Below are 15,595 nucleotides of genomic sequence, written 5' to 3'. Positions count from 1 at the left end.
TAGGGCATATGTGCTCTAGGACTCTGCATTCACAAACGAGGAAACTAGATGTAGCAGACAGCTACGTACATTGCCGAAGATCTCAGCGCGGATTATCTGTTGTACGTGGCATGGCTGCAAGACACTGTGTCAGGCATTTTGCAGCATTTTGAATATCCTGGGTGGTCCATCTGGCTACGGTGATTCATCACACTGTCTGATAAATTGTATATCGCACATTCATACAGGCGAGAGACAAAGATCAAGGGCCTTTTCTTTTACCAGTGTTTCTCCAGCGACTGCAAACCTTCCTCAATAATCCTATCATCCCGATCGCCTCCTCTTCATCCTCATCGTAATGAGCTGCATCGATCGGCCAAAGACTTTCCCTGTGCTCCATGAGCTTGACCACACGCAGCTTTGCCTCTGCTCTTTGGTTGTAACCAGACTCAGTGGCAGACATCGTGTGCACAGAGTACTCTATCTCTTTAGCGGCTTCTGCCAGGAGTAGATGTCTAGGCCGGTGATAATCGTCAAGATGAGCACTTCGTGAATACGTGAGGAATACCTTGCTTCAGCATTGGATGGAGCATTGCTCAAATTGGCCCACAACCCTTCATCGCCATCATCCCAGCGGAGAACTCTGTATAAAGCTTGTCTAATAGTGTGAAAGACTTCTCTCCTTGCTGGTTCCTAAGCGATATCGTCCATTATTTTCGTGCGCTATGCAGTATTTCAACTTACAGGTATTTTCTTGGAGAACATCGTTTCCAGTTCAATGTCAATCTCGGGTAGGTGTATTTGAGGTTCTGAAAGATTGTGACATCTAAAAGTTACTGCTCGTGTTTGGACGTACCATCGTCGAGGGATACATCGCCGCCACCTTGACTAAAGTCCATAGGTTCCCCTTCCAGGACATTATCTTGCAGCAACTCGTCTCGCGGATCTTGCCAAGCAGAATTGAAGCAAACCTTGACGACCTCAATTTCGTCATTGTCGTAGTTTTGTTCTTGACGTTTCTGAGTGGTTTGCTGAGCACCCAAAGACTCGATAACACGCGCTTCTTGTGAAGGTTGTTTGAACGGCACCTTAAATGGTATTTTGAATGGCTGCCTTAGGGTACCGACAGAACTATAAGGCTTCGTGACTATCAGTGTCAGATGGATTACTCGATATTGGGATGTGTAATGCTCACTTAATGCAGGTGGCAGTACCTCTAGCTTTGCCTTCTTCGTGGACGGACCTGCAGGACAGGTGTTGGGCCTTTTCAACCCGCCACTTCCCGCTTGTCCAGGATTGGGCTGACCAGGAGGAGCCTTTTGAGGCACCGGACATGAACTCTCAACGTCATCTTCGAATACATCCGTATTGAAGGAACGTGAGTTCGACAGTACGGCAACGCGGTCCTCTGAAGAGAGATTCTGTTTTCTGCGCAAGGCCTTATCAGGGTATTTGCACACCTGAGGTACGCTCTATCACAATTTAAGCTGAGAGAGGGAACGGAGAAGACACACATCACACATATTATTACAGTAGCTCTTGACGACCTCCTTGTCACTCGTATCAATTGTTTCACCAAAATACTTGCAGATGGACTTGAATTGATTGGGATTAGATCAAATCAATCTGCTGAACAGGATGAGACCAACCACGTGTCGACACATAGTTACATTTTCTGTGTAGTCAATCAACTAGAACTCATGAGTTTTATGACGCCAGCAAGGAAAAGTCACTTACTGCACTGAAACTATCGATGGATCTTTGACTGGGTTGAGGACCGTACATGGTGCTTGCAGCTTGTTGTCTCTTGGCATGGCTATCAGACACCAACTTGCGGAGGCGAAAAGCGTCTTCACGAGCTGTAAATTGCATCCAAACATCAGTTGTGTCCATTAGTGATGATAACGACGACCTTACAGTAATAGAGCACACATTTAGATGGCTAAAGGGAAATAATCAGCACGAGAAAGTGGCGCGAAAGACAAACTCACGTAGCCATCGCGACCCGCTCGTCCTATTTGGAAAAAACGAGGTAAAAAATGAGATGGGCGAACTAAGATAGCATCACTATACCTGTCTCTTGATAATACCCTGAGTATAATATGGGCTACCGGTCAATGGTGCCCCTCACAGTAGTTCATGAAGAACACGCACCTTCGAAGCTCTTCGGAAGATCGTAGTGAATAATATAACTTATTTTCAGCGTCAATATCACACAGACTCTGGAGAAGAGAGAGCTGACCGAACATCGCTTTTATCGATCCCCATTCCAAAAGCGATGGTTGCACAGACCTAAGTGATATATTAGAAGAGACGATTGATGAACATGGAGAAAACATACCACATCAACACCACCATCACCATTTCCACCTGCTTCCCATTCGCTCAACGTCTTATCCAGCATATGAGAGCTTTACAGTCATAATCACATCAGTGACCTCGCTTTTAGAACTCGCTTCAGACGCACCTAATCCCGCGATGATATGGCCTGGCACTGATACCCTTTCCCCTTAGAAAGGCCGATAATTCATCACACGCCAGGCGGGCACGACAGTAGATGATCCCAGAGCTTGGTCGGGCCCGACGACGGTGTAGGGTCATTACAAAATCGTATACGGCTGACATACGAGACAGGGAGTCGAGCGCTGCAGTGTATTTGATGTCATAGAATAAGTTGGCGCGATTAAAGGGGTGCGAAGCGGTAAACAGTCTTTCTTCGGACATCTTGAGGCTGCGTATAATGTCTGTTTGAACACTGGAACCATAACAATGTAAGCATGGAACAAAAAAATCCCGATCAAGCCGAGAATAATGCCTGCAGTCTGACGGACATACCTCGGGGTTGCTGTTGCTGTGAGGGCCATAATGGGCACTCCATGAAATCGTTCCCGAAAAGAGCCCAACTTGCGATATTCCTCACGGAAGTCGTGGCCCCACTCCTGTGGAGACCATTGTTGTTAGTAAGTTCTGAAAGTGAAAAGGGTTGTGATACCTACAGAGATGCAGTGAGCCTGCGAAAGAAACAAAGAATGAATGAGCAGTTTTCACGTTATCCATAGATAGCGCTTACCTCGTCCACAACCAGTCTGTTGAGTTCGCCCTTCGCATAAACAATTTCAAGAAGGCGCATCATTTCACGCGTGCACAGCTTTTCAGGTGTGGCTCATCAAAATTGTGATTAGCTCGCTGTATATGCATTCTCGTATTAAGCAAGCTCACTATATAGAAGACGAGTTTGTGGGCTCCCTGATTCGAGGTCTTCAATAATCTACAGGACATAACTCAGCAAACTTAAATTATACAAAAGCAGCTGCAATACCTGATCTCGTTCACCCTTCGGTGTGTCCGACGTCCAAGAGACGGCAGGGAGTCCTTTGCGGCGTAAACTTGATACTTCTGCACAATCCAGTCCAGCCTCGAATGAAAAAACGAACAGGCACGCAACGTACGGTTTTTCATCAGGGCTGGAGTAATAGGTCAGCTTATTAAACCAACCTCAATTGGTAGGTTCGACAGACCCAATAGTGGTGAAACTATGATGGAGATGCCGAACTATGATGAAGTCAGCTCCTGTCAAATAGTGGTTTCGAAAGCATACCATATCTGCAACTGCTGGAATCTGAAAGCACAGGCTCTGTAGACCGAAAGATATAATGGACGATCTGTTGTTATCCGAGTTCATTTCCAAATACCTTGCCCATTCCCGTCGGCGCTAATACAAAGACATCCAATCCTGTATAACAAATAATTGATTTGTTTGACACAATTGTACCATAATGACTCACCAGAAGTAGCAGCCTCGACAATTTCTTTTTGCTTCCCCTTGTACTCCGTGTGACCGAAAGCTGATCATTAGTTGTTTCAGTGGCACCGGACAATGAGATTGACTGGAAACCTACTTTCCGTCAGGATTCTGCACAATATGTAAGCGTGTACGACAAGAATTCAAACATATGCCTAACGAACCTAGCACAGTTTGCCGCCTTTTCAGCTTCATTTTCTGCCGCGAGATTTTGAAGGGTACCTGGGGCCTGGGATACAAGAGAATCTTCCTCGGTGCCTAGATTCAAATAAGTAATCTGCATTAATTCCTGCCTCAGTTCATACCGAAGCCATAATTACAGCTCATCGTTGGGATATGTTCATGGCAAGCACGGACGCGTTCAAGTTGGAGTCACGGTGCGGGGCAACGCGGTCACGTGCGTGGCAATCAACTTTTATTTGTGCGAGGCCGGTCACCGGCACCAACTGTTTCTTTACTAGCTACTAGCGAAACTCATAAGAGGGAACGACTATGTTCTTCAAAGGAGCCTAACTCTGTGTTGCACTCGGCATTCACATCTGCCAAGAGACGTGCCCATCTTCCCCCGTGCAATGTGTGGACCTCTTGGCGTTCTTGTTTGTTCAAGATAGCGTTCCACCAAACCATCCAAGACACCACGACGATATCCGCGAATGAAAACGTGTCTCCCATAATCCACCTACCCTCGCTCTTTTGATACCACCCGTCCACTACGTCAAGATTCTTCTTTAACGCAGCCCACATTTGTTGTGCCTTCCCCTCAGGAGCGATATCTTCCCAACGTGTTTCTCTAAACATTTTTAACCGCGATTGGATGAATACTTGCCGGCTAATATCATTCTGTATCTCGAGAGTTCTGGTCGCGAGGAGCTTGAAGGACGGAATCATGACTGTGTTGATATACAAGGTCTCGAAGGTCTCTAAGAGTACGTGTGCCCCGCGGGGTATAAGTGGCTTGTCGGGGTAGGTTTCGTCGAGGTATTTGGCAATAGCATGGGAGTCGGAGATTACTACGCCAGTGTTGGGGTCTTTAATGGTTGGCACGGTGTATCTTTTCCCAGCTGTTGGAGATGCGCCAACACCTTTCATGGTTGCAACAATGTCACAAAACTCCACCCAGATAACCTCATACGGAAGGTCTTTGTAGCCGAAACAGAATCTGATGCGTAGTGTGAGTCGGTCATCATGAGTTGCAATGCGCCCACAGCACCTTGTCTTTGATGGGTTGGGTGCCCATTTTTTCTTGGGGAGCTTGGATGGTATGTCGTACAAGATGATGGGTTGCATTCTGCAAGTAGCTGCAGTACTTACGATGTGATTCTGGTATTTATAATCCCAGACGTTTTGAGTGTCTCGCTGGCAGGTCACCGGTTCGCTGACCCGTAAAAGCTGTCGTTTTCACACATCTTGTCCAGATAGTCATAACGGCAGCAGCCGGGTCACGGGAGGCCGCATTCCTGCCCACCCATCCAGACATGCTTGTATCAAAATGGCCCGGCTTGCCATGCTTTGGCTACTGAAGGAATTCTCGAGCACATTGGAAGCATATATTTTCCCCAAAATTACCGTTTCCCTCGCTAAGTCGTCGCTATTCAAGAACTTGACAGATTTCTTGATGTTGCCGATGTTCCTATCAGGTGTCAAGCTACTGGCAGGATTGTCCCACCTCTGCAGTGTCTGTGACAGGAGGTGTCATGGTTCGTTTTCATCATTGAAACTTACGCACACAGGACATAGGAACAAAAACAATCAGCTACCGATGTGGCATGACGTCTTTGATGAGTTCAAGTTGCATCTCTTCTCGGGAAGATCGCTTAGTATGTCGTACAGGATAATGAATCGCATAATATTGTTGGCAGCTGCAGCACTTAGTAACTTTGAGATCTCAAGTTACCGGGATTCCATATCACGCCAGGCGATATTCCTGCTGAACCTTATCCAGCACCTTTGCCCATCTCCCCTCCCAATATCCACCACTATCGTATCCAGTAGCGGTCAGTGGTGAACTGACGCTGACGCTAGCTCATGAAGACGGCAAGCACGGCCTCACCGTATTGTCTCCCGACAAACTTATGGCTATGGTTACTATCATTGCTCTGACCTGGAGATCCGCATAAATGGTGGTGTTCTACCCGTGTATGGTACCACTGTAAGGATTTCTGTGACTCTAGAAAATACAAGCGACACCTTCTAGTGAACCTTGGTGTCTATCAAACAACAGCACCAGTTGCTTTGTGTATCTCTACACCAGGGGGTGCGCCCAAAGCTATTGTGAATGGTTAAAGCGTGAAATGTAAACTTTCCTTGATGCTTACCTTCTTTTATTGCACCATACAGTAAAAACTGCCCGGACACAAGGCCTGCGGTCATGATCATCCTAGGTCCGAGACCAGCAAAAAGGCCACGGAAACCAGCCTCCCGAGCGAGTACTGCAAGTCGATGCGGCATGGTGCCCTTTGGTCCATGTCCCTTGTTTATCTGACTCAGTAAGGTATCCGCTGGCTGCATGCAGAGGTTAGACAATCTGGGTGAAGAGATTTCCGAGTTGACACAGATACTCACCTGACTCAGAATGGCTGCTGCAAAACCTGCGATGACGCCGCTACCGAGCTGTATTGTGAATTTGCTGGTACTGGATAATGTGCGACGAGTCTCTTCGGAAATTGAACGAAAAACAATCTCGTGACATAATTCGTTCACCGTAAATTGCCCGATAGCGTAAGGTATCTGTCTGGACAGAACATTATTTATGCGAAAGTCGTCAGTCATTATAGGCTCACTTGCAGAGAATCGGTAAAAAGCCTGCGTAAAGCTCGCGCATGCCACCCTCACGCGCTATACGAGTGAAACCCGTGACAAGTCCAGTTGCGTAAGTTCTGTCTGACACGAGACGGATCCGAGTGGCTTCTAAAGGTGTCAGAAGGATATCTGCGAAAAACCTATGATAAAATGTAGGGAAATTTGAAGATCATCAGTACATCGCGACATACTCAGCAATACTGGCTGATCCAAGGTAGATTGCCGTTCGATACTTGACTGCCGCCTCCGGGCCACCTACAGACTCGACTGCCTTTTTCTTCCAATATTCGTAACCAGCGAATTTTGCGCCTCCTTGTATAAGATAACCAACTGCAGTTGGGCCGAAACCTGTAAGGAGAGCTCTGGGACCTTCTGTCGCGATAACATAACGCGTTCCGGTCAACATGTTCAGCTTCTTGTATGCGGGATCAATTTGAATTCGCGTTTTCACGACGTCGACAGCTGCACGAGTGAACGGTGGGTCAAAAGACAAGAAAGTTGCGCCTCACGCGTCATTGCACCGTGGGTGATCCTTTATCTGTGTAAATGCATGGTTGGTATGGATCGTCGGGGAGACTTACGTGCAGCATAGTGCTCCTGAGATGGATGTCTTCAGAATCGCGTATTAGGAGATATAGTGATTGTTAGACATTACCTGCGAGGAAGAAAGAAGAGTAATCTTTTGAGGTGAACTGGGGGATCGCACCAGCGGCCTGATTACTTTTCATTGCTTTGCTCGTCATGGCGTCTAATAAGGTGGAGCAGGGTGCTGCCCGCTGCACAGCCAGTACTTAACTGCGATGATGACGTCAACATCTTAATTAGTAAGTATCCTCGGATGGCAAGGTGTCTTCTTGTTCTTCATGAATTGTGTTCTCCCCCGGGTGGCCCAGGACCTGTCATGACAAACGTAATCGATCAGTGACTGTCATTGCGGTTCCCCGACTCTGGAGGGTTCTGTCAGGTCAGGCACTCTGAATTTTTGCATGCGCGTGAAACAAATTCCATTTCCGATTGTGTCTCCGAGGTCCGTGCTTGCCTGCAAAAGATCCAACTTCCCGTACGTTCATCTGCTCCTTTTTCTCAAAGTTATTTCTTCCTATCTCTCGCATTAGATAGAATTGTGTATTTTTGGTCTCTCTTCTCTCGTTCACTGTGGCTGTCTTTTCCTTGCTCCGCGTACGTGTTTCGTCATACTTGTAACCTTCATTCTCGCTGAATCGTTTGCGACGTTGTCTCAGGATCTCGCAGCTTCCATGATTGCCCACCTCATGATGTTGAACACGAGACATCCACATATCCATTGATTTATGACCCGTTGTATTACCCTGATGAAGTATCCATGTTGTCCGCCGTCGCATGTGATCCACCGTGGCTCTTTGCATCACCTATGTATGTACTACAAAAGCAATCCGAACTGTTTGACAGCTCCCGTCCTGTGTGATGCTGTCTAACGCACTGGATGTAAGTGTTCTGAGGCATGACTAAAAGCAAACAGTATTCTTGCAATTTTGCAAAATTTTGAATCCTGCGGACGGAGCTTGTGAGTTCGTCTGACGATGTGCCTACCTGACGTTTCTCGATTGGCACCTACTCAGCACTTCCCTTCAAACTCGCACGACGTTGATCGCAGCAGCAGTTCACCTTGACTGCACTCCGCCGCTCTCCAGTGATAGTAGCCTCATCTCTCACTCCAATTTCTCCTCCCTCAAACACATCGGACCTTCTCCAGCATTGGCTTTTCTCTTCCCTGGATGAGTTCACCCGTCGTCTGGAACGCCTTCCGCGGGTTGATGTTCAATCATGTATTCGTTCTTTCTCAACCTCGCACTAATCACTTTTAGGCTGTCGGTCATGCAATGCGCTCGCCAACTTCGCACGCCTACGGTCTACCTGCGAGACTCGAATGCGAAGGTATTGTGGAGATATTACTCCTTCCCCATGTCGTCCACGATGACACGGGATACTATGTTTACATTGATATGGGACGGTAGAATCGGGGACTACCTGCTGCTCGCTACGATACAAAAGCAATTGGCAAAACGGCAGAATGCAAAAATATATTGTGAGTGTTTTTGGGTTCGAGTGGAGCACGCACACATGGCGATGACGCAAATTGGTTCCGCAGGATGTTATGTAACGACGAGTCCCTATTGCCATTTAACATTCATCGTTCATTCTCCTAAAACCACCTGAGTTCCATCAACAATCGATAAGCTCGGCCCCATGGCAGGACAATCAGGGTCACAGAATCTTTCTGTACCGCTCACACAGACACAACATGATAAGCTTGATCAAACTGTACCTGACACTAGCTCCCCCACGCACTTGGAGTCTCCTCAAAGTCAGCAGGCTTTTATCCCATGTCATCTCACGTTAATTGTATGCTAGGCGTGAATCAAGTTCTTTACGATTCATTTGTCAGTCCTTACATTGGGGAAGCTGTAGACAGCTTTTACCAGTAGCTGAAAACAACAACACTGAGTTCTGGCCATCGTCTTACTATGCCAAATTCTGCTCGATCGTTCAGAGTTCTGGAACAGGGAAATCAAGACTAATGATTGAGGTCAGTACTATCAAGTGCATGCATGCATCAGGTAGCTAAAATCATCAAACCAGCTCCGGAAAAAAGGTGTTATTGTCTTGTACATGAACCTTCGTGAACTAAGTGATAGAGGGTTCCCTTATCGAGACCCAGTGCCTGCACGCATATTGACAGAACGTGCATTGTACTGCACAGAAGACGAGTATAGCGCTCGTTGTCATGCCTTCTTTACGGCCATATTCCAAGTCCTCCAGCAGGATCTGAGCTGCAAGATACCTGCCTTGGACTCTTGCAAGCCTGATGCTGCAATCAAAGCATGGAATGACGAGATGTGCGACATGCGGCCCTCAGAAGCCCGTACCAAGTTCTTTGAGATGGTGGATTCTCGATATAAGACCGTGAGCATACTCAATCATGATTGATAATGATGCTGAATTGGATAACACTGCCGCACAACAGGCTTTAAAATCGCAAGGCCGATCATCATTTGTTAGGGAGGCTTTCAAAAACATGTTGGGTGCTATGCCACACGTATTTGCTGTTTTGGTCATCCCGATGCTGTTTCTTACATCGAAACAGCGGTGGCTGGTCACTTGCGCATACGCTTCTCAGCGACTGAAAATGGGCTCTGGAGTAATACTAATACTGGTTATCCATCAGAGCCCCTTCTGTCTTGCATCGCAGCAATGTTACTCCATGAATTACCTAGACAACTACCTGATGCTTTGTCTGTCTTGCAGAGCAGGATTGGTAGTGGGATGGTTGAAATCGGACAGAGCGGAGAGTTGATCAGCAGACTTTTGCTGCTTCTTGCCAAGGACCTCTTTATCCGCCTGCCAGTGAACCACTCTAGAAATGTGATCCGGGGTGTACTCTGTTTCGAAAATGAGCACTCCGAACTGCTGGACTGCAAGGACGTCTCTGTCATCGATTTCTTGGAATACCTTTTTGGCACGGCGTTCTGGTCGGAGGCGGGAGAGGAGGCCGAGACAGCTTTTGAGGATGCCTACATCAATTTTTCTCATTGGATATCTATGGAAGAGTTTATCTCGCCTCCGGATGCCAGTGATTTCGAAGATGGTACATCGGCAAGGTAAGCTTCTAAACGTTGTTCAAGCCATATCATTTCTAATATGTCGTTGTAAAGTGCTAGATGCGATGCTCAAGAATGGACATTGCGACATTGGCATCGCACAAGCGCGGTGCAATGCTGCCCTCTGCAGCCGCTAGTCGACAAGATGATCCCTATATATTTTGACGATCCCGACCTTGGCCCCGATTTGAAACGCATGTCCCAAATTTTCATTTCCGACAAAGCGGGGAAGAATAGCAATATAGGAGATCGAGGTTACAATACGCGCACGCATGATACGATTCAGTGCCAATCAGATCTCCCCTACATCGCTCTCCTTCTCGATCTCAATAGGGACCCGGGCCCGCAGCTTAGCGCTACATATCCGAAGAGGGACCCAAGCGATCCTGAAACAGGCAGATGTCTGCGGATCTACGCTTCTGGAATGAGCAACACCACGTTTCCATTCTTACGTCGACATCCTGACGCTGTAGAAAGGTTACGAGGCATTCTCTCTCGACAGAATGAAGCACCATCGCAGACGACACTTCAAGCGCTCGTCAGATTCGGGAGTACTGCCAGGTTGCGCAACTTGCAGTGGGAGGCACAAGAAGAGTTGTACTCGGGCAATTGAGCAGCTAGCAGATGTGCGTACCTTGATAAGAATTTTTGAAGATTATCCCAATGGCATACAAAACACAAGCACATACTATTTCAATTCAGTCGTTGGTTTTCCTTTACTTTTTACATGCGAAGCGATGCACATGCGCCATATACTAGTAGATACCAATGATCGCATCAATTGCGGCCCTTCTACTATGCTGCTTCCTGATCATTGTGTGCTCAATATCAACCTCCAGCAGCGTTCGAAAGCCATGAACATAGCAGGACCTCACCAGAACATGTCCAACAAATCCTCTGGCACACCCTGCAAGTCCTGAGCAATGCTAAACCGGGTCCACTGGCAAAGAAGAAACCTCATCCTTTTCTTGACACGTGTTGACCATGTGAGATCCTACCCCCGATGCAGCAACTGCGAGTCGAGTTTGGTGACTCGAAGCACTACTACCACTGACCATGGCTTCTGAGCAGGTAGATCTCCAGGTAGAACATACTTTGGCCGCAGCAGAAAGTACGCCTAACGCCATCTTTGTATATGGATACACCTATAACTTGATTAGTTCGCTACCAACTAGGGAGAGCGACTATACATTTGCAATCTTCTCAATGACAGTGTCAAATTTTCAGCGGTGGTGGGATGCTGTCGTCGGTCTCGGAGAGGATGCGGATGTGAAGAATATGAGCGAGGCAAACTCTTGCCGCAGGTGTCAGAATACGACATCCGGTAACAGCATGCTGCACAGCTTGCGAATAGAAGATTCCACGACATCGAGTTCGAAAGAAGCTGGAAAAAACATGTGAGATGATGAGGAAATGCGGCTCCTCATTGAAATTTCTCACCGTCATCAAAGGCAGTCCCTTGTGCATAGGAAGACGTGGTGCTATTCGCAGATCTGAGTGCTTCGTCTACATAGCAATTAAGCTGTGAAGCAGACGCAGGATAACAGATGGGACGTGCCTTTAAATACGCCTGGACAAAGCGGTGCCCAACTTCCACAGCTCCAATCCACGCGCTCACTCTCGGATCGCTGGTGATTTGAGCACTGAGTTTGTCTATACAGTGCTCCTCGTAAGTGATATTATGGGCTATCCTGCAACATACCCACCACTTACCAGGGATTTTGGACACCCACTAAGATCTTTGTGTATTGTCTAATACGCAACTCCTGTATACACAGTGCCGAAGTTAGCTTCTGGGCGAGGACTGGATTCGTATGTTGTACCATGAGATCATCTGCTATTCTTGAGACCCTCTCGGCGCCGATCGTATCTTCCAATACCAGTATAAAACAACAGACGCCAGCACACACGTTCCGTCAGACGATGCAAGATCACACTGCACAGGTACAAGGTGTTGTGCACCTGCCTGGGGAACGACGGATCATCACATATTCGAGGGATGGCTCACTACAACTATGGTACTTGGAGAGCGGCGCACGGATAGATGTTGAAATATGGATGGTAAGCGAATGCTGAGCGCTGAGCAGCGAATCCTCGGACGGTGGGAATCTGGAATGTCAACCTGACAATCAAAACCGGGTCATGTGTCTGTGTACACGGTAATTTACTCATCCGACAACACACAAATTGTGACGTCAAGGACACAGTAAAACCTGGGATGCGAAGACGGGCGAACTGCTCACAGTGCAGCTCACCTCATTCAAACACGATTGGAGGTCAATTTCCGCATCCGATTAGGATATTCGACACAGCCACTTGGCAACAGACTTGGATGAGGCTCGAGGAAGGTTGGAGGAAGGTGAGAATTGTCTTAGTCCCCGTGACTGCCATTCCACCCCGACCGCTGAACGCACGAGCTCAGGCGAATGACAACCTCGACGGCTGGTAGGCTGCCTTGCCTTATCGCACGTCAAACCTTGTGAAACCTGCCTGACATGGACACCTGCTTGGCATCGTTTAAATACTGACCCGGTGGCACATTTTGTGTTTTCACTCCTCTCACCCTTCCTCGCCATTTAATTCTCCCAAGTATGTATTAATCACCACCCAGACCGCCGCTGAGCGCTGACTCCCTATGTTGCGCTACCAGCCGTCGATGTGTGTTTTCTAACCAAGAAACCATGCGTTGTCGCACGCGGCATTGATCACGCAGTATAATCTGCGCGATGCTACTGTCCTGGCGCCAAACATTCGCGACGGAGAGGGCAGAGTGATTCAGCCTCAGGCCTCAGGAGTGAATGTCACCGGCAATGTCGTGTTCATTGAGTGTCTACTGAAGTTGTGAGTGGCATCTGAGCAGGGTGCTGGCCGATGCACAGCTACTTAACTGCGATGATGACATCAATATTATAATTAGTAAGTATCCTCGGATCGCAAGGTGTCTTCTCGTTCTTCATGAATTGTGTTCTTCCCCTCGATCTCGGGGGTGGCTCAGGCCAGCCAGCTTGTCGGACCTGTCATGGCAAACGTAAACATTGTGGTTTAATTAAAAACATATCAATGTTGGCTCCGGTTCAATCCAAAAAAAGTGTTCTGGAGTGAACAAAGCGGGCCGGCCTCGGCCTGCTTCTATCATTGATACTTAAACCAAAGTAATTTCTACTCAGCGGTCCTAGACTCCTGTCAATTTCCTCTCATCATGGCGCCCGTCACACAGATCATGTACTTCAAGACCTCTTCGTCCTACCTCCAGGATCCCTCTCGCTTGATCTCTGAGCTTGCAACCAAAAGTGCAGCAGACAAAATTGAAGGGCTTTCTAAGTGAATACTCGTGTCATTCTCGAAGCGTGCTAGCTTATCGTTGATCGATTAAAGGGCATACCTTGGCTTCGAGACAGAGGATTCAACCAATGCATTCTGGGTCTTCGGTGAGTCAAGTTCGCGACATACTAGTCCAACCGCGTTGAACTATTAGCAGAGTGGACCTCCAAATCTGCGCATGACACATATCATCAGACAGACACTTTCAAAGCTGCACAAGCAGCTGCTCGACAAGTTTTTGCGAGCAGACCTACCCATACATTTGCCGGGTTCTCCAACGCTAGCCCGATCTTTTCTGCTCCAGCGACGGAATTTGTCACTTTCACTCTCAAGGAGGGTGCTAGTATGGATGCACTTCAACCCCTCGTTGATCAGCTTGAGGCTAAGCTTCAAGGAACACCCAATTTCTACGGCTCGAGCTGGGCACCTGTCGTTGATAAGCCCAACGTAGTTCACGGCGTGTTGGGATGGGAGAGTGTACAGGTAACTCTAATATTAGTTCTTCCAAGCCACCTGCTTATCGGTTACAGGCACACTGGGATGCTGTAAGCTCAGGTCCCCTCAAGGAGATCATCGATGAAGTGAAGAAGATTGCTGACCTTTGGCTTGTTCACGCTATACTGACATCATACAAAGTGTGAAGTACGAACCAAACTTTGTCGTTGTAGCTATGAAATACAAATGTACAATCTTAGATATCCCCGAGGAAAACATTCGATTTAGCTGTGCGCCCAGGCCCAGAGTCTGGTTTATCAGTTCACACGTTCGAATCACCCTGGTAGTAAACTTCCTGCAAGCTATGCATACCCCTGAACACGCAATGTTGCTCTTGTCGACCAGTTGCAAAAAAATCGTTCACCTATGCTTCCCAGTCTTTGGAAGACCGCTGGATTGCGCTGATTGTATTTGTGGGGAGCGCAGGCGGTGTACACCAGCCACGCTATTAGCAACTCTCGTCTCAATATCCGTTCCAGTGTTTTTCCGCCATCACCACAGCAGGTTTCTATGGTGCCGAGTGTAAGCGGAACCAATAGTTGGCGACGCCCAGTTGAAGGCGTCAACACTACGTCACGGCCGCGTCAAATTCACTTGACCCGCCAAAAAACGCTCACGATATTTGCTTTTCGCCGACTTCTGCCATGACCATTTGCCGTTCTTTCTGCCAATTGCCACGTGCACGAGGCTAATTGCCCTACACTAATGCTACACAAACTGACCCCGCATTCGGAATATTGACGGATAATACTTGAAATGAGTGATCTCCACCCAGCTTCCTCTCAATCACCTCTCATCATGGAGCCCGTCACAAAGATCATGCACTTCAAGACCTCTTCGTCTTACCTCGAGGATCCTTCGCTATTGATTTCTGAGCTCACGACCACATGTTCAGCAGGCAAAATTGATGGATTTTCCAAGTGAATATGAAAGTCATCCTCGAAGTATGCTGGCTTATCGTCGATCGATTAAAGGGCATACCTTGGTTTCGAGGTTGAGGATCCGACCCATGCGTTCTGGGTCTTCCGTAGGTCAAGTTTGCGACACACTAGTCCAATCATGTTCAACTATCCTGGCAGAGTGGGCTTCCTTGGCCGCGCATGATGCATATCGTCAGACAGAAGCTTTCAGGGCTATACAAGCAACTGCTCAGCAAATCTATACGGGCAAACCGAAACATGTGTTTGTCAACTTTTCCGACACTACTCAGATCTTTTCTGCTCCAGTGACGGAATTTGTTACTTTCACTCTCAAGGAGGGTGCCAGTATAGACAAGCTTGAGCCCCTCGTTGCACAGCTTCAGACCGGGCTTGCAGGGACACCAAACTTCTATGGCTCGAGCTGGGCTCCTGTCATTGATAAGCCTAACGTGATTCACGGCGTGTTGGGATGGGAGAGTGTGCAGGTAATTCTGAATCGATTCCTCTGAGTCGCCTACTCATCGATTACAGGCACACTGGGATGCTGTTAGCTCAGGCCCGCTCAAGGCTATCATTGATCAAGTGAAGGAGGTTGCCGACCTTTGGCTTGTCCACGCCATACTGGCGCAATCCAGATGATG

At 47.7% G+C, this 15,595-nt stretch overlaps 6 protein-coding genes across 6 annotated transcripts; 3 read left to right on the top strand and 3 right to left on the bottom strand.

Moving 5' to 3' along the window:
- Positions 1–241: 241 nt before the first annotated feature.
- Positions 242–4,108, bottom strand: HD556DRAFT_1448122 (P-loop containing nucleoside triphosphate hydrolase protein; the record flags this gene model as incomplete). The annotated part of the gene is made up of 28 exons (XM_041307379.1): positions 242–494; positions 548–672; positions 724–788; positions 836–1,126; positions 1,175–1,451; positions 1,494–1,574; positions 1,629–1,670; positions 1,717–1,838; positions 1,897–1,921; positions 1,971–1,993; positions 2,053–2,086; positions 2,134–2,143; positions 2,201–2,271; positions 2,321–2,390; positions 2,447–2,734; positions 2,815–2,918; positions 2,976–2,990; positions 3,050–3,141; positions 3,199–3,247; positions 3,299–3,375; positions 3,429–3,443; positions 3,498–3,531; positions 3,578–3,613; positions 3,672–3,712; positions 3,765–3,824; positions 3,879–3,892; positions 3,946–4,039; positions 4,087–4,108. 28 exons carry the CDS (start codon positions 4,106–4,108, stop codon positions 242–244), a joined length of 2,430 nt encoding a protein of 809 aa, XP_041155421.1.
- Positions 4,109–4,164: 56 nt separating this feature from the next.
- Positions 4,165–5,194, bottom strand: HD556DRAFT_1530142 (uncharacterized protein). Its single transcript, XM_041309442.1, has 2 exons — positions 4,992–5,194; positions 4,165–4,940 (listed from the first exon to the last, which is right to left on the bottom strand). The coding sequence occupies exons 1-2, from the start codon at positions 5,066–5,068 to the stop codon at positions 4,256–4,258; spliced, it is 762 nt and encodes a 253-aa protein (XP_041155420.1). The 5' UTR covers positions 5,069–5,194; the 3' UTR covers positions 4,165–4,255.
- An 8-nt stretch (positions 5,195–5,202) lies between these two features.
- Positions 5,203–5,888, top strand: HD556DRAFT_915981 (uncharacterized protein). Its single transcript, XM_041312028.1, has one exon. The coding sequence runs from the start codon at positions 5,271–5,273 to the stop codon at positions 5,784–5,786; it is 516 nt and encodes a 171-aa protein (XP_041155419.1). The 5' UTR covers positions 5,203–5,270; the 3' UTR covers positions 5,787–5,888.
- A 103-nt stretch (positions 5,889–5,991) lies between these two features.
- Positions 5,992–7,308, bottom strand: HD556DRAFT_1245639 (mitochondrial carrier domain-containing protein; the record flags this gene model as incomplete). The annotated part of the gene is made up of 8 exons (XM_041298545.1): positions 5,992–6,047; positions 6,097–6,283; positions 6,344–6,512; positions 6,562–6,720; positions 6,760–7,042; positions 7,090–7,112; positions 7,162–7,177; positions 7,236–7,308. The coding sequence occupies 8 exons, from the start codon at positions 7,306–7,308 to the stop codon at positions 5,992–5,994; spliced, it is 966 nt and encodes a 321-aa protein (XP_041155418.1).
- A 2,079-nt stretch (positions 7,309–9,387) lies between these two features.
- HD556DRAFT_915622 (uncharacterized protein) lies at positions 9,388–11,053 on the top strand. The gene is made up of 3 exons (XM_041312027.1): positions 9,388–9,523; positions 9,585–10,218; positions 10,273–11,053. The coding sequence occupies exons 2-3, from the start codon at positions 9,812–9,814 to the stop codon at positions 10,829–10,831; spliced, it is 966 nt and encodes a 321-aa protein (XP_041155417.1). The 5' UTR covers positions 9,388–9,523; positions 9,585–9,811; the 3' UTR covers positions 10,832–11,053.
- A 2,364-nt stretch (positions 11,054–13,417) lies between these two features.
- HD556DRAFT_1245742 (uncharacterized protein) lies at positions 13,418–15,593 on the top strand (the record flags this gene model as incomplete). Its single annotated transcript, XM_041298553.1, has 4 exons — positions 13,418–13,539; positions 13,594–13,646; positions 15,114–15,439; positions 15,486–15,593. 4 exons carry the CDS (start codon positions 13,418–13,420, stop codon positions 15,591–15,593), a joined length of 609 nt encoding a protein of 202 aa, XP_041155416.1.
- Positions 15,594–15,595: the final 2 nt, after the last annotated feature.

This window comes from Suillus plorans (genome assembly GCF_016647745.1).
Source record: "Suillus plorans strain S12 chromosome Unknown HD556scaffold_71, whole genome shotgun sequence".
In the NCBI taxonomy this organism is placed as follows: Eukaryota; Fungi; Basidiomycota; class Agaricomycetes; order Boletales; family Suillaceae; genus Suillus; species Suillus plorans.
This window is presented reverse-complemented; position numbering and strand designations above follow the sequence as displayed.

Excerpts from the sequence above, each read along its gene's own strand:
- HD556DRAFT_1530142 (XM_041309442.1), bottom strand. The coding sequence starts at position 5,068 with ATGCAACCCATCATCTTGTACGACATACCATCCAAGCTCCCCAAGAAA. Across the intron at positions 4,941-4,991 it reads CCCAACCCATCAAAGACAAG|ATTCTGTTTCGGCTACAAAG; the intron begins GTGCTGTGGGCG and ends ACTACGCATCAG.
- HD556DRAFT_915981 (XM_041312028.1), top strand. The coding sequence starts at position 5,271 with ATGGCCCGGCTTGCCATGCTTTGGCTACTGAAGGAATTCTCGAGCACA.
- HD556DRAFT_915622 (XM_041312027.1), top strand. The coding sequence starts at position 9,812 with ATGTTACTCCATGAATTACCTAGACAACTACCTGATGCTTTGTCTGTC. Across the intron at positions 10,219-10,272 it reads GAAGATGGTACATCGGCAAG|TGCTAGATGCGATGCTCAAG; the intron begins GTAAGCTTCTAA and ends GTCGTTGTAAAG.